Below are 27,422 nucleotides of genomic sequence, written 5' to 3' on the forward strand. Positions count from 1 at the left end.
GCATTGTTGCTTCGATTATCGCCACTTAAACAAGATCACGCGAAAAGACGTCTACCCACTACCACGCAGTGATGATGCCTTGGACTGCTTGCACGGAGCTAATTACTTCTCATCCATTCATCTTTGATCCGGCTACTGGCAGGTTTCAGTTAATGAAATGGACCACAAGAAGACGGCCTTCATCATGCCTGATGGTTTGTATCAGTTCACAGTCATGCCCTTTGGCCTATGCAATATGATGGACATATGATGAACATATGATGGACTCTCTTCTGCAAGGCTACAAGTGGACCACCTGTCTTTGTTATCTTGACGACGTTATTGTTTTTTTTTCCCACATTCAGCAGCCACCTTACCCGACTCGCTGCAATTCTTGTGGTCTTCTGAAAAGCTGACCTCCAACTGCACTCTACGAGATATCAATTCGTGCGCCATCAGATTACCGCGTTGGGACACCTTGTTGGTGCATTCGGTGTACAATCAGATCCATAAAAAGTTCGCGCCGTTCACAGGTTCCCTGTGCCATGTTCTTCTGACGTGCGCTGCTTCGTCAGCCTGTTCTTTCGCTGTTTCGTCAAAAAGTTTGCCGACATTGCTAGGCCTTTAACAGTACTTCTAAAGAAAAACATGCCATTCTCATGGGGCCCGGAGCAGGCTCACGCATTCGCCGCTCTCATCAGGTTTCTGACCATCCTTCCTGTACTTGCCCACTTTGATCCATCTGCACTGGCTAAAGTCCACACTGATGCAAAGCGGCCACGGCATCGGCGCTGTTCTCGCCCAACAGCAGAATGGTACCGAGTGCGTGATAGCTTATGCCAGCCGCCTGCTGTCACCTCCTGAGAGAAATTACTCCATCACTGAGGAGGAGTGCTTGGCTTTAGTTTGGGCTGTAACCAAGTTCCGGCCATATATGTACGGCTGCATGTTGCTCATTACAGACCACGACGCCCTCTGCTGGCTGTCTTCCCTGTGGGACCCGACAGGACGGCTTGGACGCTGGGCTTTGCAGCTCCAGGAATTTTCAGTTATTGTCAGCTGCAAGTCTGGACGTCTGCACAAGGACACTGACTGCTTCTCTTGTCACCCTGTGGATCCTCGTGATCCTGTTGCATGTGATCCGGTGACCTGCATGATGGCTTTTACTGACATGGCTGACATGCGCATTGAACAACAACACGACGAATCCTTACAGCCCATCATCGCCAGAGTGCAATCTGGCAGCACCGACGGCACATGCCACATATTCGTGCTGCACGACGGCATCCTCTACTGCCACAGTATCAAACAGCCCCGAGTTGCTCCTTGTCCTTCCTTGTCATCTGCGATCCGTCATTCTCAAACAACTTCACGAGGCACCGACGGCGGGACACCTTGGTGTTTTGCGTACATACGACCGCGTACAACAGCGGTTCTTCTGGCCGGGTCTCTACCGCTCTGTGCGTCGTTATGTCGGAACTTGCAAATTGTGTCAGCACCGGAAGAAACCTCCCCTGCCACCTGTCGGACAACTCCATCCAATTGAAGTTCCCTCTGAACCTTTCTTTTGCGTAGGCCTTGACCTGCTTGGCCCTTTTCCGACGACCACTAGAGCGAATAAGTGGATCGCCATCACTACTGATTACACAAAGCGCTACGTGATAACAAAGGCGTTGCCGATTTTCTCCTCCACAACGTCATTCTCCACCACGGTGCACCTCGACAGTTACTTACAGACCATGGCCACTCGTTCTTGTGCCACGGAGCACAAGCTGTCCACCGCCTACTACTCACAAATGAATGGTCTTATGGAACGTCTCAACCGAACACTCTGAGATGTTGTCAATGTACGTCTCCAATGATCACTGCGACTGGGACGCCATGCTGGTCTACGTGACATTCGCATATAACTCATCCTGACATGACACTGCAGGATATTCACCTTTTTATCTTTTGTATGGTAGCGACCCCACATTGCTGTTTGATACCATCCTTATGCAAAAAAGAGGTGAGGCGTGCAGACAGGACACAACAGTAGAGAAGTGGACAACACGAATGCCGACTATCAACTGAAGGGAGCACTGTGGCGAAAAAAGAAAGAAGACACAAAACTCATCTGCGCAAGCTCAGGTTCATGTTGTCTACTTCTCTACTCTTATGTCCTGTCTGCACACCTCACCTCTTTTTTGCATAATGAATCCTTACCAACTAGCTCAGCTTTCTGTCATTCTACGATACCATCCTACCTTCTGTGCCGCGTGTTGCAACTGAGTACGCTTGTGAAGTCCTCGATCGCACTCACATGGTGCGTCAAGTTGCCCGACCTCGTTTATTAGCCTCGCACCATATACAAAAAGAGCATTACGACCTGTGCCATCGCGATGTTAAGCACGCCCCAGGTGCTTGGGGGCTCCTTTGGTCACAATGTTGTCGGGTTGGCCTCTCCCAGAAGCTTCTCTCTCGCTACACAGGGCCTTATGAAATCCTACATCAAGTTATCGACGTAAATTACGAGATCTCGCCGTTACAGCTTGATCCATGCTCAATTCTGACGCCTGTTGACATTGTGCACGTTTCGCAGTTGAAGCCATACTTCACTTGCAGTTCTTCGCCTAACCTGGCGCTGAGACGGTGCTTCAGCACCCGGCGGTCCTCTTACGGAAGGATAAAAGAAGACAAAGGAAGAATAAGATCGTGAGATGCTGGCTGCCGCATGTTGTTGCTGGTCAGCTATCTTAACCACATTGACTCTGCTTGTATATATATTGTAAATACAGTCTGTCTATACTCCCTACATCCCCGTAACAATATCGACGTGTGTCAACGTAAAAAAAGATCCAGCACGGCGCATAAAACTAGATGCCCAGTGCTCACTTGCCTTGTAGTTCATCCACAGAATGGCTTTTTCTCCAGCAATCTCTCTTGCCTTTGCTCGCAGCAGTGTGCAGTTCGTTGCTCTTGAATATGTGTGTCAGGTTCAGTTCAACTTCAGGAAACACTCCATTCTTCAGCCCCCGGAAACTTCTCAGGCTGCTGCACACTAAGAGAGCTTCCTTTTTGCTTCCTCCAAGTGTGAATGCTGCGCTCGTTCACACCAAACTGCAGCCCTGCAGCAAAATTGCTTATGATTTTGGCAGCTATGATCACTTTTCTTTTAAATGTAGCTGAATACTGGTTTCGTGGGCCTGACTTTGTGCAAAGTGTGGCCGTTGCGAAGTCAGTGTGGCCGTTGTGATGGTGGTTACAGTGGCGACTGATGATGGTGCAAGAACCTGGTGATGATAGTGCCCCTGAGCAATACTGAAACTGAAACTGTGAATTTGGGCCGAAAATTGTTGGGTTCCACTTATACAATGGGGCAGAAATTTGACATGGTAATATCCAGAAAAATACCTCAAACTATGTGCGGGTTTTTACGGTAATTACAATAATTAATTTCATTGTTTTGAACTTGATGGCACTGTTTATGTTGGAAACTTGAAGGAAATTGTCATAAAAGTCTGTGGCCATGTTTCAACACTTCAAAACAGCCATTTAAGTCGAAATAATGGGCCTCAGTCTATTTGGTGAATTTACCTGATAACGTATGCAGCACTGTGAAGTTCTGCTCTCAGTGCAACTCTCGTTTTGACGCAGCAGAGCTGCATAAAATTAAGCCGAGCTATACGGGCACAATAAAGCAGTCCATCTTACCCCTGCTGCTCAAGTGACTATGCATCAAATTGTGAGTTTCGCGCAGCACCAGTCGTAATAAGATCGTGGGAGGAGGGATGTGTGGCGGCAGCTTTATTTCACACTGCCCTGCTACATCACAGGAGGGTTACTCTGTAAGCTGTACTTCACAGTGCTGCTTGTGTAATTACATAAATTCAACAAATAATTTGACTCCAATGATTTCGGTTTACATGGCCGTTTAGGAGTGTTGAAACACGTAACTAGACTTCTATGATGATTTCTTGCAACTTTTCAACGTATAAATGTACCGTAGTGTTAGTGAATTAATGCAATTAGTCTAATTAGTGAAGTGACTGCTCTTTGGCTTTTCTTGCAAATTATGTTCGCCTGGGCACATGACTTATCTGTATCGATGTGATTTGAGTTGCTTTTGTCAGCTTTTTTAAAAATGGTGTTCAAAGTAAAAAAAATGCACTGTATGAGTAATGATGGTTTATGGTACCAATTGAGGGTAGCAAGGCTTGTGCACTTACAGTGCGCCGCATAGATTCAATAACTGCTGTGCTTGCTTATAATACACGCTGTTTATATGCTCAACTTACAGCATTACAGTGGGAAGACGCCGAAAGAAGGATAAAATACCAGTTGTATCTGAACTCGAGCCTGGGTAAGAAGTGGGCACTTATCGGGCTTAAGCAATTGCTTCCCAGTTATTCAAGGGTCCCTGAAATTGTTTGGGCAAATTTTGTGGATGCATAGGGTATAGCTTCAGTAAAACATTTGTGCCACAGTTTAAGTGAAGATACTCATATTAGCAGAGCTATAAACGATTACAAGTTACCCTCCTCTCTAGTCATGCTTTTTCTCCTCGAGTTGTTCGCCGAGCGATGAGGGCTAAGCTCTGCCTTTATTGGCTCTGCGTCATGATGTGAAGCCGTGTCGTCTACGTCTGCTATCTTGGAACAAGCGCATGAAGCCTTTCCAATCTCTCTGCCTGGCCGTCAATCCCCAGCAAGAGCTATCCAAGCAGCCTGCATTGCGGGCGTTCTGCCGCAGTGCCAAGCATTTCCGGTATTCCGGTAAACACAGGCGAGCTGGTAGATTTAATGGATGGGTAGAGGCATAAGCTAAAGTCCCTCCATACCACTACCTCTATGATGAAGGGGCTTTATCGTAAACGTGAGCGACCTGAGTGGCCCGCATAGTGCAAGCACCTGGTAGTGCAGAGCTTAACCAGCCAAACAGAGCTAATACTACTATAACCAAGCGTAAAACATTTTAAACATTTAAACAATCAATGGGTTCACAGTTGTGCTGCTGCCAAAAACTTACAGCGTCAGCAAAGTAGAGTACACTTGGTTACTTCTATATTAGCTCTGTGTTTGTCATTTTGAGCTCTGTGCCACCAGGTGGCTGCACCCTGCAGGCCCGCTCACATTTGCACCTCAACCCATCTGGCAATATGCCCGTCTGCCTGCGTTTACCAGAATACCAGACACACTAAATCTCTCTATTGTGGTTGTAATCCTCCAGCATGAAGTGACAGCTACAAACACATAGAGACTGGCTCCAACTGGATACCGACAGCCCGATCCGCTGCAGCCAGTCGCTCACTTGTTGCCTTGCAGAAAGACACGATGTTGCAGCTTGACATGCTGCCGATCACTAGGTTTGCAGCCCACAATAGAGCTAGGGCGATTCATAGTCCTCGCGAATAAAAACCCCAAGACCAACACTGACTGCACAGCTCGTATTAACACGGAGCACGTCATAACACGAGCAAATGACACTTGCTGTGTGGCAGAAGTGCTTTTGCATAGATAAATTCTCATTGTGTATTCTCTTTCTATTACTTTTTGTTTTATAAAACAAATCAGCCAACGTTCCAACTAATACGAACAGCATTTGTTCTCCATAATGCTGAAAAAAGTTTTGGTGATGCAACCTGGGTAGTCATTTGGATAGCTCACCCAACTGACGTCATGTGTGCCAGCTATGTATGTAAATTGTAACAGGGCAGCTGAAAACTCAGGAAGGAAGCGCTGCTGTGATCGGTAGCAATGCACATTTTTAAAACCGCGCTTTACACGGAGCGCTTAAATGTGTCACTTAATGATCAGAAGGACATACCCTAACGACTTGGTACAGTTGTACAAAATTGTTTCAGGGTCCCTTTGAGTAACAGGATGGCGCATGCGTGTGTGAAAAAAGGGTGCATGCAGAGGTTTCTAGTGGTCATCTCAACTTGTTTCTGAAAGATGGAGTGATGCAAAAAGTGCATCTAAAGAAACAGATGAAGAAATGGGATTTAATTTTTGTTAACCACATCCTTTGGCAACCACTGTAAATAGGTAGCATTGGCTGCTTTGTACCCAATGCCTGTGGCCTGCTTTTTGGCATGCTACTGGCTTTGCATTGTTTACATAGAACAGGAGTCTCGCACTCAAGTCAGGCACCGAACTGCACGCATTGCTCAGGGCTCACTACAGACTGCATTCTGGTATTTGAGAGAACAGGAGCATTTGTTAAGCCTGAGGCAACATTGTATGGGACAAAGCAGTGGAAACTCAATAGGACAATGCGAACTGCACAAACGGATTTTGCATGTCACGTGCTTGAGTCTCCTATTGTTAAATGGGGGTGTATTGAATGAGGAAGGGCACAGAGATTGTCTCAATGCTAGCATATGGGCAATGCAGTGAATGAATAGATTGCCTTTGTCCATTCTAGCTTCTGGAAGGTGAAGTCAAAGAAAACAGTTTACTTTGCACTATAAACTCAAAATGTTTTTGTACAACTTAATATTATACTCGTAAGCACTAAAATGTTAGCATCTTATGCAGTTAAACCTTGATTTAAAGTCTTCTAAAGGCAAATTTTGAGTCTAGCTAGAGTGATATATTGTAGTCTGAAAATCTCGCAGCATGTGATCTGAGCCAAGACAGGACTTAGTCACTGAGAAAATAGCAATTTAAGGCATTGTGTCTCAATAAGATAACGCATTGCCAGAGAAACACAAGTGAAGATGTGTGACTCATATGTAGGTGCAGCAGGGAAAGCCTGTGGTGTGCGAGCAGTCTCAAAAGCCATGCTCTGCCAGGTTCTACATTTACCAAATTAGAGAGCCACACCAACAGAGTGCCGCATTTCTCGCAAATAGAGCTGACAGAGTGTCTAGAAGAGATCACGCTGCTGAGCTTTATAGGAAAACCTACTAAACTTGTATAGACAGCGGCCTCTTTCACATTTACATGCAATGTAATTATATTTTTGTCATCAGTGATTCATTACAATTTACCGATATTAGGTGGGACATGAGATGTCTTACTTGTTTCATGTTTTCACTGCACGGCAGGAATCCTGCATACTTTAACTCATTTTCTTGCTCACAAAGGCTCTATTTTTAGTAAAAGTGATGCTTTGGAGATTTTGGAGCACTAATATGCAATGACTCGACTGTATGTTTCTCTTTGTGTCCCATTAACAATGGTGGAACAGCTGTGCTAATTGCGCCAAGAGCAGTCCTTTGCACCATCGTGCTCCAAAACAGCATTTTAGCTGAAAATTTGTGCTAATTCTGTGCCAAATTAAGCCTAAGAATGGAAGCGTTTTTCTGTTGATGCTGCCTCGACAATAAAACTGAAACCCGAACCTAAATCATGCCATCATCATCCTAATCGTGGAAGTCAACAAAGCTGCCATAGCCACGGATAGAGCTGATGCTGTTAGTTCTCCATTCGCTGTCTTTGCAGTTTTGTTGAATGTTGGTGGATGTTCCAATGTACTGCTGTGTCCAGAATTTTTGTTTGTGCTGTTTGTGCTCCAGTTCGGTATTCCTCGTACCAGTGTGGTATGGAGCTCACTCAAGGAGGATGTCTGATCAAAAAGAAGCCTTTGATAATGTTCAGTCGCACATTGTTTATCATAGTTTTAAAAGTCAGTTTGTCAGGACTCTGTCTTATCGTTCGGCCCATTTAGATCATCACCATAAGGATCACGTCACTACTTTCCGCACTAACACTTTCCTTTATTCTTTCGTCCCATGCACTTCCAAAGACTGGAGCCACCTTCCTTCCAATATCATTTTTATTTCAGACCATGACTTGTTCTGCCTTGTTTCTAGACACTGTACTTTGCATCATATTTGAATTTTCAGTTGAGTTGAAAATTGCAACCTCGTATGTTCCTGCAGATGTTTATACCTTTTATGTCATTTTATGTTTAGTTATTTTGTGTACTCCACTCCCCTCTGTAAAGCTTTGTCCACTTGGGAGTAAGTAAGTGAATATATAAATAGTTGTTGGCATGTTCCCCCATATAATGACCTATTGATACTTGCTCAACTGCTGCCATATGTTTAATTTGCATGTGAGTTACGACCTTTTTTGCAACCCTACACGATCGACAGACGAGATTCTGTGGTGGTAATTCCATCAGCTGTCCACTGTTCCACGGCACAGCTGTACTGGACAGATTGTGCACATAGAAGAAACCTGCAGTGCACATCAGTAGGGCTTGATGGTTGGGCCCATGGAGCCAAGAATCATAGTTTGGTGGACTCGTGGGATGTAGGCTCACTGTTTGTATATTGCTGAAACTGGCCTGCGTTTTTGATTGTTTATGCAGCTTGGCAAACTGCCGAAAAAAAAAAACTTTTTTTAATAAACTTGCAGACATACTGTGGCTTTAGTTGTTCGTGTCTTAGCGCATGGTTTTTGTTGACATGCTTTGGTTTCACAAACTTTTTGTTCTTACTCATTTGAAGTGCACCAAATGTGGAAAGCATGTTGCAAGGCTTAATCATAGAAGTGACGATATAGCACACTATACGCACAAGGAAAGCCTTTCTTTTTAAATAATGAAACTAGTTTGGTAATTTTTAGTCTGAATACCTCATTGGCGTGCAAAATGTCGACTCTGTTGTATTTATCCACTATTTCAGTTAAAATTGCGACCATATCTCGTATATGGATATATGTTGGATCCTGCGCCAAATAAGATTGCTGCCTGCACTAAGACATGTGCCAAAATGTCAAATGGCTGTTCTACCGCTACATTAATGATACAATAGGCTACCGCTAATTCGACTCCGGTTAATTCGATTCCGACGGGCGCCCCTACATTTTCATAGGCTCGAACTTCCGTTATTTTGATCTTAAAGGTAGCCTTCGCCAAATAATACGAACTTGACTAGTTAGCTTCGCCGCAATATAGCTGTTCTGCGGTGAAACATACCAAGAATTGAAAAGGTCCGCTGTCACGGGACATAGTACGCGTTTCTTAATTATACAGGCGCGCACACGCCGTATCCGGTCACAGCATGAGCACTTGGACGCCTAATAAGCATACTGGAAGCCATTCAGGACTGTTTCTGGCGTTGCTGTGGTGATTTGAGCCCTCGTTTCGACCGCCATACCTGTCTCTTATGTGAGCCAGGTATGTGGTAGGGCCTAGTACGCGTTCCTTAATCATACGTGCACGCGTGCACCGAGAAGTGTAAAAAAATCTGTTTTGGGAAAGCTAGCGAAAAGGAAGGTGGTAAAAGGAAAAATCTCGGAAAGTCGAGGGGACGTTTAAAGCCAACAGAAGAGTTGGGGGTCTTTCTAAAACTCTGAGGGCCTGCTATGTACACTTATTAGGCGTCTCGATGCTCGTACTGTGACTGGAGACGGCGCATGTGCTTGTGTAAATTAAGGAACACGTGCTATGTCCCGTAACAATAGCACCGTTCTTTGATTGGTATGCTTCACCGCATAACACAGCTGTATTGCGGCAAAGCTAACATTAAAGGCAGATACTGCCAAGCGAATTAAAGGCATGTTTCGGCGTTTTTTCTGCCTTTTGTTTAATTCGACCTGCTGGATAATTCGAACCATTTAGTTGATCCCGTCAAGATCGAATTTACGGATGTCTACTGTATTCAATTAAGCGATATTTTCAGCTTAGTAAATAGCATTTTCCTACCTCCAGAACGTTTTCATTTATTACTATGCATTGTACTTTTTTTTCGATTTCGCACTTCGATTTTCCTTCAAGCAGTATACAGGCATTTAAGCCTGCCGTAAGAGACTGTTACATATAGAAGAGGCCAGCAAAATTCATTGCTGTGACAGTTACTGGTTTGACATTTTGTATGAGGTAGCCGGATACTGCTCACCTTTATATGTATCTACTGTTCAGCTGACTTAGCCGTTCCTTCAACACCAGTTCCAAATACTTGTGTTGCAAGATGTATTGTTGCTACACAGGGTCACCATTTACCAAGCTTGCACTTGGGTAGCTATAGTTAGCAGAAAACATTCAGTGGCACAGGATCTGCACATCATTGTGCATCTGAAGTCTGGCCTTGTAGCCTATGCGATGGATACGGTGGTACTTTGGTGCTGAGCCATCCAGAGCCTGACTCAAAGGATAAGTCAGGTGGTTACCCCTTTCTGCAATGTTTCACGCATTGCAGTGCACCAAAGCTGACGCTTGGGGACACTGCTGTTTTCTGCACCTCTGGAGTGTTTTTGCCTCCTTTCCTTTCATACTCTTTATTTGCTTTTGATGTCCTCAGTTTCTTGCATTTGTGTTTCACTTTGTGCTGCTGGTATTGCTTCTTTCACTTTGCTGCTTTTGGTAGCACCAAAGCACACACCAAAAAGTGCCTTGTGAGGCAGTGCTACTCGTAGCACTTGCACTTCGTTGGTGTCATATGCACTTCGTTGGTGTCATAGTGCCAAAGTTGGTTGGAGTATTGGCTTTCATGAGGGAAAGTCCCCGATTAAAAACTTGCGAAGGTGCCTTCTTTCCTTTAAACTAATATATATAAAGCAGAGCCCCTCTAAATATGCTTTTCAACCAACTATGGAAATAGAACATAGCAGCCAGGAGCCATATCGTGTGGGCATGCTGTAAGTGTCACAGGTAAGTACCAGATTCAGAAATGTTATAACAATGAAAATGTGTCGTTTAGTAACATTATTAGTGAGGCTCTACCATATTGTATGTTATCATAGGCTTGACAACACTGATTGTCATTGCCTGGAAGTTGTCGTGTTATTGACATTTGGCAACAACCTGCATGTACACTGCAACAGATGGAATCCCCTGTAACAGCTGTGGCTCTTGAATGCGAGATAAACCTGCCGTGGTAACTCGGTGTCTGGGGTGCTGTGCTGCTGAGCATGAGGTTGCAGGTTCGACCCCACCTGTGCTGCCTGCATTCCCATGGTGGCAGAATGCAAAAACACTTGTGTACCGTGCATTGGGTGCACATTAAATCACCCCACAATGTCAAAATTAATCCAGAAGCCTCCACTACAACGTCCCTCATACCTCACTTTGCAGTTTTGGGCAGTTTAACGCCACAATTCAATTCAAGATGTGAGACGAGCACGTCTTAAGATCAAGTGGCTTATTTGTGTCACAGGATTCAAGACACAACTACCTGTTTGTTGGCACAAATTGGAAGTGCAGAAGCCAATCTCTATATTGTTTTCTGAAAAACTTCAATATTTTAATACAGTTCTATGAAAACGTTTCATAAGTCAGCAAAATTGTTTTGCGCTGGTGACTTTAGTGCCCACATGATGTGGTCAGGGTTTGATATCTGTGATTCTTGTGACTCGGAGTTACCCTTAACGTATTGCTCTTAGGTCAAGGAATTTATCTTAGTTTTTTGTTATTGCAGGCATTCAGTGACCCATCACTGCATAAAGTGCCTTTGGCCCCACCTCCAAGAAAAGCAGCAAGGAACACCAGCCGACCTTCACCATCTTCAGATGCACCACTGATTCGACTGGATTCCCAGGAAAATGATGATGAAATCGCCAACCACCAACCTCCAGCACCTGCTAAAGGAGTTTCTGTGTTGCCACCGCTTCCGGCACATCTGGTGCACACAACTAAGCCAGCAGTACAAGCAGTACAACCAGGAAGGCAGACGGTGCAGCCACTGGTATCCGCAGTACAGCCAGCAATCCCAATGATACCACCAAGGGGGCAGGCAGCTTCAAATCAGTTGCCATTGGCTGCAAATGCTGCTGCATTTGCAACTCATTCATATGCTCCATCACCCTATTCAAACCTGCAGAGACGATTCCAAGCTGTACCTTACATGGGAGCTCCACACCCATCTTTTGCAACAAACCCATTTCTTCGGATGCCTTGGACTCCACCAGTGACACCACCAGTGACACCACCAGTCACATCACGTCCTCCCATGGTTCCAGTTTCACAGCCAGCACCATCTCCGGTGTTCCCGAAACAGCAGGACCCTTTTGCTGACCTCATTGACCTTTGACTGTGCTAATTGTGAGGAGGCACTATGGCCATACAAATGCTTCAACGCTTCCTATTTATTTTCGTTTAAATGACATTGGCATAAATACTTGTGTATATATTAGCCTCCGAGAGGAAGAACTTGGAAAGTGTGGAGGACTGAGGTATGGGGGGGTAGGCATCAACATGTGGAGCTTTTAATTTTTGAGTGTCATGCAGTGATATAGCGTGACGAGTTTATCAAGTTCTTGTTACTCAGACTGGGCTCTCTACATGGATACTGGGCAGATACTTTGTAAAGAGTTGAAAATGTGTGTGTGCGGGTGTTTTCCCCTATCTTTGTATGTACAGCTTTTATCTTGGTATAATCCCTAGAAAATAAGGCCTTCAGTGCTGTCACTTAGTTGACATCTGCTTTTGCAATGGTATTGCCAGTAAAAGTTCTGTGATAATGTGATGCAGTGTTCATCGTAGAATTTGCCAACACTATGCTTAGCACAAGCATAGGTGCTTCACTTAGTCTTGATTTTAGAAAGCAGTGCAAGCTACTTGGTAGGGGAAAGAAAGGCTTGAAAAGAAAATGCAAGTGTTCACAAATATGTAGAGTGAAAGTCACACAAGAAAAAAGAAGACTATTAAATTTTAGAATATCATTGTTTTGTTTGAAACTCAATCTAATGAAAAGTAAAGGAAAACACACACAAATGGATGAAAAAGTAATATTAGAGACTGCATAGGAATGTGCATACTTTTATGCCATGCTTTGAGATATCTAGTTTGGGCAAAAGATTTTAATGTAGATTCAATGCGTATATTTTCTGTGGATTGTGTGACTGCAGAAAAATGGGCCTAGATAACTCCATATTAGTTACTCAGCAAAAAGGTAGCTTTCTTTAGAGCAGAATTTATGCTGTATCAAACAGTTTTCTTTTGCTCATTGTAACTTGTGTATTGGTTGGCAATTGCTACAAGACTACAAAGCATATTACTTGTAAAGTGAGACGTGTATGATTGTCCAATGCCTCTCAATTTTTGATCGTGATAATACCGACCAGTTTAGTTATAACAAGTGTATTTTTGTAAATTTTCTTGATGCCCATGGGCTGCACTCAACAAACCTAGTATCACTTTGTACTTGTATGGTCCTTGAGAGAGAGAAAGAGAGAAAAGAAAAACTCTACAAATACTACTTTTAAATAAAAAAGTTCAAGGGCTGGCCGCAGTAGAATATAGTCATGAATTATTCGGGAATTCACTATGCACTTGGCACCAGGCAGATGGCAGCTGTGCACTTGCTGTTCTGTAGTTGTGTGCACACAGGTTTTCTGTGTAGCTGGGCAATGCAAGAAGTGGCAAGGCAGTAGCAGTGAGCCAAAACATTCTCATGTGCACCTGTTGAATCATGTCCAAGTCCTAAACACTAGGCTTTCTATAATTGTGAAAAAAGCTGGGACCTCAATTACTACTCCCAGCACATAATGATATTGAAGTTAACAAATCTTCCAGACTACTAGAAGGCTTCCTGGACAGGCAGAGAAGCAGGTAGGGGGAAGGGTACATGAAGGGTATATAAAGGTGCAGTATTCAGGAATTAAACTACTTTGGTGGCTTGGCTTCAGTGTTTAGCTTTTCCTTCTGTACACAATGTCATTGGCACAGATAGAGGGTTCAGGAGAGTTTGGGTTAGGGGACTCACTAAAAAGAGCATCATTTGCGGGTGTAAGCATTGCGTTTATTTCCATTGTAGTGCAAGATAACATGATTGCATGACTGACGGGTGGAATGGTCTCTCAGCTCTCTCTTTTGTCGTAAACAGACAGGCACCTATGCTTTCTCAGTGCCAGCAGCCTAATTGCAGCCATTGTGTTGTACATGTATTGTTTACAATGTAGCAGAGTTGCATTGCATGTTTCCTGGGAGCATTCGGTGCTACTGCCTCCATTCTGATGCACTGTAGATGCAGGCTGGCCCTGCAGGTGCCAAGCCGGGCACAGCAGAGGGACAAAACACAGTGCCATTGGGACAGTGGTACTGCAGCCATAAAAGTGATACCATGTGCCACCTTAATTTGCACATCTTGTCACTTTAGCCATGACCACCTTTGTGGTTCATACATGAAATGTGCTGTTTTGCTTACACTTATCTGTTGTGCAGCAACCATCTGCTGCATTTGAGAAGCCAGTGAGAGCTATAACATGACCTTGTGCAACTCTTACAATTTATCCTACCGTGTATGCTGTGGCACATCCTTGAATTTTTTTTCTTTCTTTTTTTTACTGCAGCAGCGTATCATTAATTAATAAATACTGCTGCCATGGGATTACACGCAAACGTTTAAGCATGGCCCGCATAGCTGCCAGTGCAGCAGTGTGTTGCTGTTGGGTCTAAGTAATCATCAGAAGCGTGCGTGTGCAGCTATTAACAGCAAATGTAATGGCTCACTTCTCCAGGTGCTATGTTGCAGCTGCAGCCATTACATCCACTTTAGCATGCAAGCTTGGTGTGCAGTTTTGTACCCACTGGCCATTGCTCTATGGTGCTGGCTGCTATGTAATCCAAATGAACATTTGGGTTGAGTCCGACAGCAGAAGTATATGAACAAATCAGTTGAGAGCCATGTCAGGATATGCAGTGTTGAATCTTCGAGAAAATGCAACCAATTTGAAGTTCACAGGTAGAACTATATTTGCTCAAAGCCATGTGAGATCTTTTCACTTTGAGCTTTCATAATGAGACAATATACCATGGGTTTCTGTGACAACTGTCTCATTTTATGAAAAATAGGGAATTCAAGATAATTCTTGCTGGCTAATCTTTGTACCAGTAGAGGATGTCAGAATGTTCGCAATAATCACCAATATGATTCCTAACAATGTTTCCCTATTACCTTTTTAATTATTGACTGTAGAGGGCATGTTATAAATACAGCATTGAAGTCAGTCAGTACTTACAATCAAGGCATAACCATTTGCTGGAAACTTTGTATTTCTCAAAACTGGTTCTAAGCACTGGTTCAAAATATGCTGCGAAATGCCCTGCTGTTCCAGCTAAGTTTTTCATACTGCAATTTTCCACAGTGTGGAAGCATATTAACTGCAACAGCAGCGCAGATTTTGAGTACTTATCAAAACTGGTGCCAAGGTAGAGAGTTTCTGGCAGAAGGGTAATGTAAAAGTTAATTGAAGAAACTTCTTTAATTATTTATAATATTGGTAATCGTCACATTTATTATGATATTTGGTGCTGTATAAAGCTTTGTAAATAAAATTATCATTAAAAAAAACTTGTTGCTGAGCTAGTTGGTTCATGACTTAAAAACAAAAGTTACGGCGCTAAGCAGACGATGACGAAGTGGGACACAACCGCCCATATCATGTACATGGCGCCCGTATATGTTGTTTGTGACTAACTTCGTCCTCGCCTGCTTATAGCCGTAACCTTTGTTTTTAAAAAAAGTATAATTTTGTCACGAATTCCCCGTTTTTAATAATCTAGGACCATGTCTGCATAAACATGCAGTATGTAACTTCTAAGGGTTGTTTTGCTACCTCTACAAGTTTACAAGTCACAAGTGAAATTTATGAGCCGGACAGTAAGGCTGCGGTCATGGTGGTGCACTAGTGTAACTACAACGTATGCCAGTGCCACATTTGTGCTTGAGTCATCTTGTGGCCATTGCTTATTTGCCATAATTCTATCACCATTTCAGAGTTGTCTCAACAATGATATGGAAACAAGCTGTTGATGAAGCAGCTTAAGTTCATTAATGGTGTCATGAAAAGAGGTTCTTCGCTGTACTAGTGAGTTCATACTGGTAGCCTCCCCAACGCTCTGTGCTAGTGAATAGCATAGCATCAGTGGCATGGTCAGCATGGCCAAGTAAGTTGGCAGAGCTGAGGTTCACTTAAAAATGGGCAGACACTGTGGCATGTCATTTAAAATGTGAGACAATGAAGTGTTTGAAAATTTCATTTACGGAATATTTTGAATGGTAAAATTTCAAGAACTTTCAACGCCTGACCTCTGAAATCAAGTTTAAATTTTCTTTCTTTGTCACAGTGGCCTTGTTTTAAAAGGCTACATGTGGTTGTTGTGAAAGTGCGTGCAAGGAAAGTTTTAGTTATCTGCTGTAGAGTCGGGAAGATTAGTCCTTGGTTGCAACTAGACACGGGGTGAGAAATGTGGGTGACACTGCTGTGTATAGAATACTTCGAAATATTTTTAAGAATCTGTTGACTTCAGTGAGCAGTCTTTTCCATATTTATCACCCTCTTTATCTCCAGCCTACCAGCACAACTTGCGTGAAATTTGTGTCTGTGTATATTGCGAAAACTGTCGCACAAAATATTTCCATTCTGGTTTGAGTGTTCATTATGCACGGCCCAACATGATGTGTGCCAAGCAAAGGTCGTATTCTCCTTGTAGATATGATAGAATGAGACTGTTGAATATTTCTCAGTAAGTTGGCTCTAGTGAAGTATATAGGAGCTGTAGTTCAGTGTAATTAACAGTACAAAGCAAAACGCTTGCCAGCATTGCTATCTGCAGCAGTAGCTGTGGGTTTAACTGTCATGCATTCATCAACATTGTGCGACATTGTTTTTTAAGCAGCGTACTTGTTTTTTGTGCAGTGTATTTGAACCTTAAGCAGCTTATCTGCATGCTTTATGTACATTGCATGCAAGGATGTTAGATGGCACACACAGTCGACAGTGTGAATATGTTTCTAAAACATGTAGCCTTTTGCGTGTTGCATAATCTGATTCTTGCGACTGGAAGCTGTCGTTTGCTCCAATCGAAAAACTTCAGGGAGATATAGTATTGAGCATCAGGTATCGCGTGAGTAATGGTGACAAAAGGGCCACTGGCTTTGTAATTTGTACTTTGGGGAAAAGAAACTGCACTGCTGTTTTTGCCTATCATAGTTATAGACACTGTCGTGAAGGACAGAGGCGGTAGATAATATCCAAGTTACAGTGATGGTGAAAAAAAAAATGATGCAGTATAAGTGTGGAGGTGCATGCCTTGTTTGTTTATTTAATGCAAATGCTAACCACTCTTAGCTTTCTAGCATCATCAAATAATTTTTTTCTTGAAAGGGAGGGGTGTACATTTTCAGGTATGTTGCACAAATTTCGTTTAAGGATTCATGAATCTTTTACTCTTGCCATTTCAAAATTAGTTGTGTTATTCTCACTTGACTCCTAGATCAGTGTGTGACTTCACACGTTTGTATTACATAGCTATAGTAATTAATAGCATGTGCAAGTGCAACTACTACTCAAAGTTCATGAGACACTTAAAGACTTCTGTCCACAGTAGCTGCAGCTAGATAAAATAGCAGTAGTGTAGGATAAGTATTTTTGTAATTTTATGTCTAAATAATTAAATATGTAGTCGCAACAGAAATTGTGCTTAGGACATCTTACAGATCACCTATTGATGTTTTATTTCTACTGATTGGTATGGCTGGGCCTCTATCATGCATGCAAGCTGATATTCATGGAGTGATTTAGTTCTTGCTTCTGATACATTGAAGAAATTACAATGCTGTAACCCCCTTTGCCCGCCCCCCCTTTCTTTTCTAGTTGTTGCAGCTAGGCTTTTAGTGTTTAGCAACTATGGCATCTGTAAAAATGCCTGGCAACAGATTTTCTTCCATCATTCTGTACTGCTGTCCTTCTGCTCATTCTTAAAAAAGGTAGTACTCTAAATGACTTAATTTTTATGGCATCTTAATTTTGCAAATGGTCTGCAATTCTCAATAAATTAGTCTTTCAAACAGTTCTTGGGACTTGCTTGCAGCAGAGTTCCTCTTGAGCACCACAGCCACCTTACTGATTTTTTTTTTTTAATATTGCCAATTATTTCTAAAAATGGCAAGAAACCAAGCTTGAGAGAAAATAAAGTAATTTGCAGTATACTGACACTGAATCATTTGGTGCTACTTTGTCGCAGATGTACTTTCTTTTATAGTGTGTTTCAAAGTGAAAGTAAAACATTTGTGTTCTGCTATGTATATGTGGTACCCCAGTCAGACTGGCAAATTTAGTGCCACTTCGAATGCATTGCATATTACTGAGCATAATTTTGGCACCTCAGTGCTACACAGGAAAACAATGTCATTTGGAATTTATGGCAGCGGAGTTCTATAGAAAGCATTTGAAAGGATCATTAATATTTGGAAAGTAGTTATTAATGCTGTTTTTATTCATTATGATAAGAAACTGCTTGAACTGCAACACTATATAGCCCACCTGGGGAAATTTCTGATTTGCTGTACTAATAAATGTCGGGCAAGGATGTGACAGCAGCAGCCACTGCAGTTGAACTTCGTAAGCATAACGCACTTGTTAGGGTTAATTGAAACAAACAGTTGAAATGATTTACTTGTATAAAAATACCAAACTAACAAAAAAAATACCAATGCTGTGCTATTTTTCCTCTCTTACAACTGCTGTTGTGGTACCACGCATTTCAAGGAAGCTGAGCAAAGTGGAGTAAGTTTGCCAAGTGTGTTCCTTGTGTCAGTGCTGAGCGAGTGGCACTAAACTTACTCCTACAACAGCGTTTGAGTGACATTAAAGAGTTTTAGATTTGGAGGATGCTAGTAGCATTTGGGGCCCCATGCGCTAGGGGGCCCCAAATGCTAGCGTCCCCCTAATCTAAAACTCTCCTTTAACATCAAGTGACAATTGTTCATATCGAGACTAAATTTGCCATTCTGAGAGGTACAAATATGTTTTGCCACACATGTAGTCACTGCATCACCCTGAAGAGGTGTAGCTTCTAGCCTGTCACAAATACTTCTCGGAGAAAAAATGATGTACGATTATGTTGTCACTGCTCATATGGGAGCATGGACGTCAGTGAAATCTATAAAAATTTGAAGTGTGTTAGGTGCCACGAGGTCAAAGTAGAATTTTTGTGCATTGTTAGTGACGTTTCTTGGTGGATTTTGTTAAGGCAGGCATTACTATTTAAGATCGAGCACGTGGATCATTGTATTTGTTTGTGTGCACTGCCAGAGTAATTTTGCCATTTTGCTGGCATGTTCAACATGAGCTGAATGGTGCCCGAAAACATATTTACCTTGTTTAGTTGTTTTTGTGAATAATAGAAAGCATGCTATTTGCAAATGTTTAGTTAGCAGAGAGTATTTATAACATGTATCATTTTTAGTGTGTACAATGCAGTGCCTTCTTTGATGGTTAGCTTAATTTAGATTCACATGCACAAGTTTCATTTTGCTAACAATTTTATGCTACTCTTTATTTACACTACACCTTTCTTTTACTCGTAGGACTGTTCAGTGTGTGTGTAGTGTGCTTGCTGCATAGAAACTGAGCAAATGGTTATCATGCAGATGGGTTACGTGTACACTTGATTTTTTGAAGCCAGAGTGACACTTGAATGTATGATTGTACATTCCTACTGACGTCAGTGAGAATTTTTTTTAATGTAGAGCATTAAACTATTAGCATTCCTGCTGTGTTGTGCCTTAACTATGACCTGCGCCTACTTACTGTCACCACCATATTACATGTCTAGTTGCTACTCACTCCAGAAAGTGTCCAGTGATATCTTTATTCGAAAGCCAGTGCACCTGTAAGTGCATACTGTAGCATAAAACAAAATTAAACTATCGACAGTGATTGAAAATTATTTCATAAAGCCATTTGTAACTGATGTAAACTGAAAATATTTTTGCATTAAGCTTTTATGCAACATAACAGCCGTCATGCTGGAGGGCAATTTAAGAAAAATACTGTTTGCAATAATTTATGGGGTAGGACTACTTGCCACAGTGAATATGGCATTGTGCTACCGAGCACAAGGTCATAGGTTTGATTCCTGGCTGCAACTGTAAGGGTGGAATGTAAAAATGCTTGTCTACCGTGCTTTGAGCGCACATTGAAAAACCCTAGGTGGTCATAATTAATCTGCAGACCTCCACTATGGCTTCCCTCATAACACATTTTGCAATTTTGGGATGTTAACTGCCCCATAATTTTTTAAAGGTAGGACTGTTGCCCAAATAGCCTTGCAGGCTCAAGCCTCTGCATTCACTGCTGGAGCTCCACCATGTTAGTAGACCAGGGAAGATAATGTACAATGTTTCGTATAAATTGAACGCATCATTGAAGATTTACTTCATGGCTTCCACAAATTATTCAAAAGATTTTACCATTCTAAATTTGTTATGTAAACTACACAGTTTATGCATGCATGGAATGTGCAGTACAGCAGCTGCCAGTAAATTTTCTGATTGCTAAAATGGCAAAAATATATTGAAAGATTTCCTGGCCTGAACATGAAGCTTGTAATTTGTGTGTATTTTCATTGCATCTGTTAATTCCAGATAGGGTGCTTGGCCACGAAGTACTTGAGCTACTTTACAAATCCCACAATACGTAAATATTTAGAGCGAACGTAGGAGCATTAGAAAAATGGTTAGACTAGTGTCGTCCAAAACGACATTGCAGTCGGCGCGCCCATACCGACTGAAGCTGAATCATCGCACGCCCAGCGTCGTGCGCAGAGATGCAACGCTACGTTTAATTATTTACACAGCACTACTAAAGGGTACTACCGTGAGCGTTCAGTCCAAAGATGGTAGGTTACAGTTTCATATGGACGCCCTGGCAGCGCATTTCTGTACAATGGAGGCAGACTTCGTTCTACATGAACGTCTCGTACATTCTACTCGGCCACCTTCGTGCGAAAACGCCGACGGCGACTCCGGGGGTTTTGTAGCTGAAAGAACTCTCAACAGCCAATGTTGTGTGTGTGTGTGTATATATAATGCATCGCGCATGCACTTCGTGCAGCATATTTTATGGTATGAAAAGAAAAACAAAGTAACGACAAACAGCGCAATTCGAGCACACGCTGCGCCCAAAGAATTCAGGCCCACAAGTTTAAAAGAAGCCGGCGCACGCCGCAGTGGAAGGCACAGTAGGCACAGTTGCCTACTGTGCGCACCACACAGCTGATGGTAGTGTTCTGCACACCAGTCAGAGGTAAACGGCAAGGTTCATTCCAGGATATGACATGCCATTCTATTTGTCACTGCGAGAAGAAATTGCGGTGACACCCAAGTCGCTCACGGTGAAACTGATTACATCACCAGCCCTAAGTATAGCTGCAGGCTGACGGCCCAATGCGGTCAACAGATCGGAAACGCCCAAGTTCTGCACTTCAATGTCACAACAACGGAACGTCCCCTTCACAGTAGTTTTTTCATGCATGTGAAACGTGGCGGCGTGACCTGCCAATCCTGTCATGCATCGCAGGAACTGCTGTCTGAGGTAGGTCCTCGCCTCTTGCTGTCGTGCCACCAACTCATCTTCGGCTTCCTTCGGTTGCTCACAACTGTCGTCGCCTTCCGAAGCCATCTCGGGGACCGGTATACACTACTATAGTCGGTCACCGATGTTCGGCATTCAGGAACGCTCGTAGCAGCCTCTTCTACGACTGCTAGTTGATCCAGTGGGCACAGAACGCGTTTGCGCAAGCTGTCGCCGTGGCGGGCTGTGGCCTCCGCTGTCACTTCACCAAGGCGATCGCGGGACTACATGCAATCACGCACAGACATGCATCAGAGAACATGCGTGCATCTCTAGTGCACACCAAAAGTGAAACAGCGGAAGTATCCGTCAAAAGGGGTCAAAGCGCCATGTGACCTGTGATGTAGTTCCGCTTTCCAATATGGCTGCCACGTGGTGCAGGCTTTGCGTACGGTACGGTGTATTTAGTATTTGATGGTTGGGCAGGTGCTAGTTCGGATATTTAATGGAATTCGCCATATATTTACTGTAGTTGCTACACTTATTACTCGTAAGTGCCAACAGTACTTTGCATAACGCTGGAACATGAGCGAGGTGAAAAGTAGAAAAAGAAACGCAGCGAAAGCGGCCGCTGACTCGGAGAGCTTGTCACCTGTTGAAGTGCTTGAAGGGAGCGACGACCCCAGCAGCGCTAACGGTACGCTTCGTCATGACGGTGCCGCAAAGGTAGTATCAGAGGTAAGTAAGGCAACATTTCACGCTTTGTGATACTGTTTGTGTGCTATTGCATTTATATGTTGCTGTCTCAAGCTGTCACAGAATTGTTGGCCTCGTGTCTAAATATATCGAATAATTATCGCGTAAATTCCCACGACGGCACGTTCTAATGTAGACACGGTGACTTTCTAAGTGACCGAGCATTATATAATCATAATGTAGGTTTATTTGACATTTTGTTTTGCTTTGCTACTTGCTAATGCACTTATTCAAGAATATGTGTACCTGCTTGTTGGTTGACCACCAAGGAATCTCGTCCTACAGGTTCCTCGTACGGAAACGAACAGCGCAGTTAGTTACTTGAGCTCGTGGCTAAATGGCTCCTCCAAAGCTTTCACGGTCAAGATCGAAATTGATGCAATGTCTGTGGCTCTGTTTTTCTTGGCGCTCCTGACAAGAATGTGGAGACTAGAATATCCACGAAGCATCGTGTAAGTGTTGAATCTGACTTATCTTCAAATGTATATGTTAACCGAATTTATAATCACTTATTGTATTAAGTAACCCGTTTTTGGATTACCTCTTAACGCATGCTAATTTTTTTTTTTTTTTCAAGTGGTTTCATGCCTTTTTGCTGCAGTTATGTGTGTGGGGGCAGCATGTTTTCTAATGTTATATTTATGTTTCAGATTCGACGAGTTGCATTACGGAAAATTCGCAAGCTTGTACATGAAAAATATTTTCTTTTTTGATTCGCATCCTCCTCTTGGAAAGCAGTTGGTTGCACTAGCAGGTAAAAAAATAAGGTGGCTGGTTTTCACACGTGTCACTTATTCAGCATCAGCTCCGTAGCTGTACATGTTGCTACGCCAAATAACGGGCAGTACTGGCTTCAATACACGATGTGACTTTAAATTCTCATATAGACAGTTTCCTTCTCAATACTACAGGAAATGTTAACAGGGCTCTGGCATTTCCTATTGATGCATAATGAGACGAATAAGTGAGTGAAAAGAGCTGAACTGGGTCTATCCCCCTTCCCCCCCCCCCCTGCACACCTCCCTTCATTCTTTGCTTAGTTCATTCTGGAGTTTAATGTTTTTAGTTGAGCTGCCTGATGCATTCATCAACAAGAAGAGTGAACCAAGTTTCTCAAACAATGTGTAAAAATTCATGCCAGCATCAATTTCTTTGAGCTCCTTTGAGAATTCAAGCTTCTGTGATTGCATTCCCTTTTATGTAATGTTTCTTTATGTAAGTGCTGTTCTTTTACCTAGTTCTTCTAATGCTTTTCTTCCATTTGCTGCCCCAAATCATCAGCAGTTACATTGTCACTGCTAGAAAGTAATTCAGAGTTGCAAAGCCCATCACACTTGTTTAATTGACCCTATGTGTTACTGCAGAAATGTTGACAGCAGACAAAGAGAAGCTACCACATTATTAAGGGGCTGTCAGTAAGTTTTACTTGCTCACTGAATTGCTGTTGAAGGCATGTGCTGGTGGTGTCATTCTGAAACATCAAAGAAAGAAGTGAACAAAATGCCTGTGTGCTTATGTCTGCAGTGTCGCTGTTTACCAAAAAGAAAAGGATATAGTTCATGAAGTTGGCACATAGTAAAAAAAAAAATTGCTGCTACTCGTACATCACAGGTACGTCAAGGCTGAGTGGTTGCTCCCACACCCCTCCTTTTAAATTGCAGACATCGTCAGTGCTTGGACCACGTTTTTCAAGCATGTAATCTACTACATGCCACTAGCAAGTTTCATGCCATATATTTTAGACGGGCATTCAAACTACTTGTGGTTCTAGCGTCCAGTATTCGGGTCACTTCCTGTAAGCCGATAAGCAGAAATAGCGATACACACACAACAAGGAAGTTGAGGATTTGCTGCCAATCATATTTCAGAATTTGTAGCATGCAGTCAACTATATGGAGCCTACAGACTCCATACAGCCTGTATTGGGAGTTTTTCATGTTGCTCTACAATTTTGTCATTAAAACTTCTCATCTAATTATAATATTTGAGGAGTTGATTAAGACTAATTATGTAATTAGGCGAAATGCAAAAGATAATCTTACTATCTCCAAGTGATGGCAAGCACCATTACTTTGGTTCTGTCCAGCTCCATGCTATTTGCATATTTTTAAAGTTTGGCTAAAATTACATGGGACACTCTGCATAGTTGAAGGATTCGAAAATTTTTTGCAGCATGAGATTCGTGGGACAATGTGATTTAATAGTGAGGCCATTCTATCATTAGTTAGAAAAGTGTTTCAGGGCCCCTTTACGGTAGCATATGAGGGTTTATTGACTAGCTCCTGTTTGCATACTACATGATGTGTGCGATTGAAAGGGTGTTTCACATCCACTGCCATGCCCTGTGTGGCACTGGCTAACACTCCCAGGGCTAGGTTTAATGCACTTGCATAAATAATGAAGAATGTGGACAAGGGGACAGCTGCGACCATAGCTTGATTGGTAGAGCATTGCACACCTCCTGTGCAGGTTGTGGGTTCATCTCTCGCCAGTGACAAGTTGTATTTTCATCCACCTTTTATTTCCCCGTTCATTATTATTTTTACATTTAAATTACAAATCACTGTCAAGTTCCTTTATGCTATCCTTTGCTTCATTGACTGTTGACTTCAAATGGTTGGTATATGCAAGAAATGAGCCCCTCCATTCTCCTGATTGTGTTCTCACTCATTGCATACAGTGATGTTTTCCACGCAGTGTTGTAAAAAATCTTTGCCACCACAGGAAACCATAAAGGTGCACCAAACCAAGCAAAGAAAATAGGTGCCTGCCTATTGCAGAAAAAGTATAGCTAAATTTTTTCCGTCGTGTTTTGGCTTGAGGGCATTCCCTGACATATTTAATGTTCTATAACTTGGTGAAATTTTCATTACATGTGTCACTTTATACGATCTTGCATCTTGCTTTATAGTATTCAGCGTAGCTGCATTAGCCTGCATGGAATATTAACTTTTTGCATATTTTGTTTATCGTAGTATGATGAAGCAGCCACTTTGCATGTAAGTTTAAGCAGTCGTCTCTTATGCAACTTTACCTCTTGTTTATTGTTTCTGGCAACAATTGTGGTGGTTTCCTGTTCCAGGATATCTGGCAGGCTTCGATGGCGACAGTGAATTTGACAGGATAGGTGGGAGTAAGTGACCTGCCTTTACATTTTTCTCTGTTGAGTGCTTTCAGTATGACTCTAGACAACATACAAGGTTTTGAATTAGCACAAAACGTATTCTGTTATCAATGTAAGGAGTGCATTTTCTACCTGGAAAATTTGCTCTGCTTTGTAACTTAAGTCTAAAGGTTGTTCATGGGGAAACCACTATCAAAGCTTTATTGAACTGTCCTTTGTATATGTATAATACTTCAGTTTAAATAAAGATCATTTTGTGGACACTGTTAACTTTGGTATGAAGGAAATAAACTTTTTTCGCAATGCCATTCTTATGTAAGAACAGTCCCAAGATTGTGTAGCTCCTTCACTATAATTTGACTAATCATGATTGCTCAGCACATGGATGGTTATTTATGCAGTGTTCATTATTTTCAACTGCTTTGTGTATTGAGCCCTAAATTTCAAATTGCTTAGTGCTTCTGACAAAGTTATGTTAATAGCAGTTTCCTGGTGCAGTGGGTAAGCAACCACCATGCTTCACTTATGTTAAGCTAATATATTTCACCAAAAGGGATTGTTCCAAATTATTGAATGTCAAATACTTTCATTGAATGTGAATTCATTGCAAAGCAGTACTCTTGGTTGAAATTTTAAATATTTGTGCATCCTTTGCATTGTGTCTTCATTTTCACAGAAAAAGCAATTTTATACTTGCACTTTGCACATTATTCAGCTCAAGCCTTGATAGATCAAGCACTTGCTGCATGAAAGCCAGGCTGAGAGGATGCCTTTTGCCTATTTCTTTCTAGGTTACAACGCATCAGTCCCATTGTGGGCTTTACGACTTGTGCCAGCATTGTTTGGCTCACTGTTGGTGCCTGTCACTTACCACCTTGCACTGTCACTTGGTTTGGCCCAAGTGTCAGCAGCCTTGGCTGCCATACTTGTACTTTTTGAAAACTCTCTTCTTACCCAATCACGGTTTGTCCTCATGGAAGCCATCCTGATGTGCTTCTCAGCACTGGGCCTGCTTGCTTTGCTCAAGTTCCGGAGGCAGAGGTCAGTTATGATTGCTACATTGTTGGGCTGCTCAAAAATGGTTACTTAAGTGGTCTGCACTTAGACTGAGGACAACCTTGATGAAGCCTGATCACTTGGTAATAGAGCTCACACATTTAATCCTGAAATCTGCATACTTTTTGATAGCAGAGTACATAAGTCCCAAAATTGTGGAAACTAATTTTAGTCACTTGAGTGTGCAGAAAGCAATATGTTTTTGGGAGGCAAGCAAAAGAGGCCAAGTGAGAAAAACCTTGCCATAATTTTTCCGCTGCCTACATTGTGGTTCAAAGTAGTTTTTGTTAGTTGCATAACTAGTCATATAGACATCCCATACAATAAATAAATAAATGCAGTGCAAATTCCTACAATGCGTTGTGAAGATTGAACCGCACCCTATCGCCTTTATGTGGGCTTTCACTTTTCTTCTTTAGAAGCCAGTATACACGTTAATCTGTATGGGACAAATTAGTATCAAACTTCCTAGGTTTAAGCTATTATTGCAGGAGTGGAGAAGCTTGAGGCACAGGGAGTGCTTCACAGAAACGCCATTTTCCTGTCATCCTTGGATTAGACATACAAGGCTAATCGCTAATGAATCACAGTCCATGTTTTCAGAATGTCAAGATCCGTTAACGATTTTTGATGTATCTCCTCCCAGTATGAAAGGTAGAGGCAGGCATGTTTTTATGCAGTTTAAAAATGCAATTTGCCCTTTCACTGCACACTTGGATAACCTCCCCCAACATTTTCCTTGTTACAGTAACGTAAGTGCTTGTATCAACAAAACATGAGCATATTACAAAAGCTTTAGTCAAGTGTAATATCATCGTACACCCTTCAGGTTTCTGCGTCTTCTTTCAATGTATGTTTGGCAGACCATCAAGGAATCTCCCATATGGATGTTGGGCCATTAAAAGGCATATTTGCGCACTGTATGTGCATGCTGATGTGGTTTTTCCTATTTGGTTGAGCAATACCATATTTTATGAAAGGGACTCTACTGCAACGAAGTTTGTGACCATGCAGAGTAGGCTTAGTGTCTATATGCAAGCATCCTGCATGCAAAATTTTACATTTCAAATACAAGTGAATGCATAGCAAGAAAGCTAGCAAAAATAGTCATTTTTCATACCGGAACGGAAGAAAATGCTGCCCTTACTGCATGCTGGAAATGATGCAGAACCCTTATCATTAAGAACCAGTGCAGCACAGCACCTGGGCATTACCTCAGAGATCAAGCTGTGCCTGTGGTGTGCTGAAAATCTTGGAGGCCATGGTCTGGAATTTAC

At 42.4% G+C, this 27,422-nt stretch overlaps 2 protein-coding genes across 7 annotated transcripts in view; both read left to right on the plus strand.

The window, feature by feature from the left end:
• Window positions 1-19,409, plus strand: part of LOC142580107 (DENN domain-containing protein 1A-like) — a 124,302-nt gene extending 104,893 nt beyond the window's left edge. For all 3 annotated transcript variants that reach the window (XM_075690911.1, XM_075690921.1, XM_075690928.1), the window contains one exon: window positions 11,330-19,409. In XM_075690911.1, the coding sequence (XP_075547026.1) occupies window positions 11,330-11,941 (612 nt within the window). In that variant the 3' untranslated portion in view covers window positions 11,942-19,409. The remainder of the gene's footprint in view (window positions 1-11,329) is intronic.
• A 2,197-nt stretch (window positions 19,410-21,606) lies between these two features.
• Window positions 21,607-27,422, plus strand: part of rt (Protein O-mannosyltransferase rt) — an 84,732-nt gene continuing 78,916 nt past the window's right edge. For 2 of the 4 annotated variants that reach the window (XM_075690882.1, XM_075690891.1), the window contains exons 1-5: window positions 21,608-21,947; window positions 22,251-22,417; window positions 22,616-22,719; window positions 25,048-25,098; window positions 25,881-26,130. In XM_075690882.1, coding sequence (XP_075546997.1) covers window positions 21,795-21,947; window positions 22,251-22,417; window positions 22,616-22,719; window positions 25,048-25,098; window positions 25,881-26,130 — 725 coding nt within the window. In that variant the 5' untranslated portion in view covers window positions 21,608-21,794. Of the gene's footprint in view, window positions 21,948-22,250; window positions 22,418-22,615; window positions 22,720-25,047; window positions 25,099-25,880; window positions 26,131-27,422 lie in introns of all 4 variants that reach the window. The other 2 variants (XM_075690873.1, XM_075690899.1) reach the window with 2 other exon arrangements.

The sequence above is a fragment of the Dermacentor variabilis genome, chromosome 1 (assembly GCF_050947875.1).
Source record: "Dermacentor variabilis isolate Ectoservices chromosome 1, ASM5094787v1, whole genome shotgun sequence".
In the NCBI taxonomy this organism is placed as follows: domain Eukaryota; kingdom Metazoa; phylum Arthropoda; class Arachnida; order Ixodida; family Ixodidae; genus Dermacentor; species Dermacentor variabilis.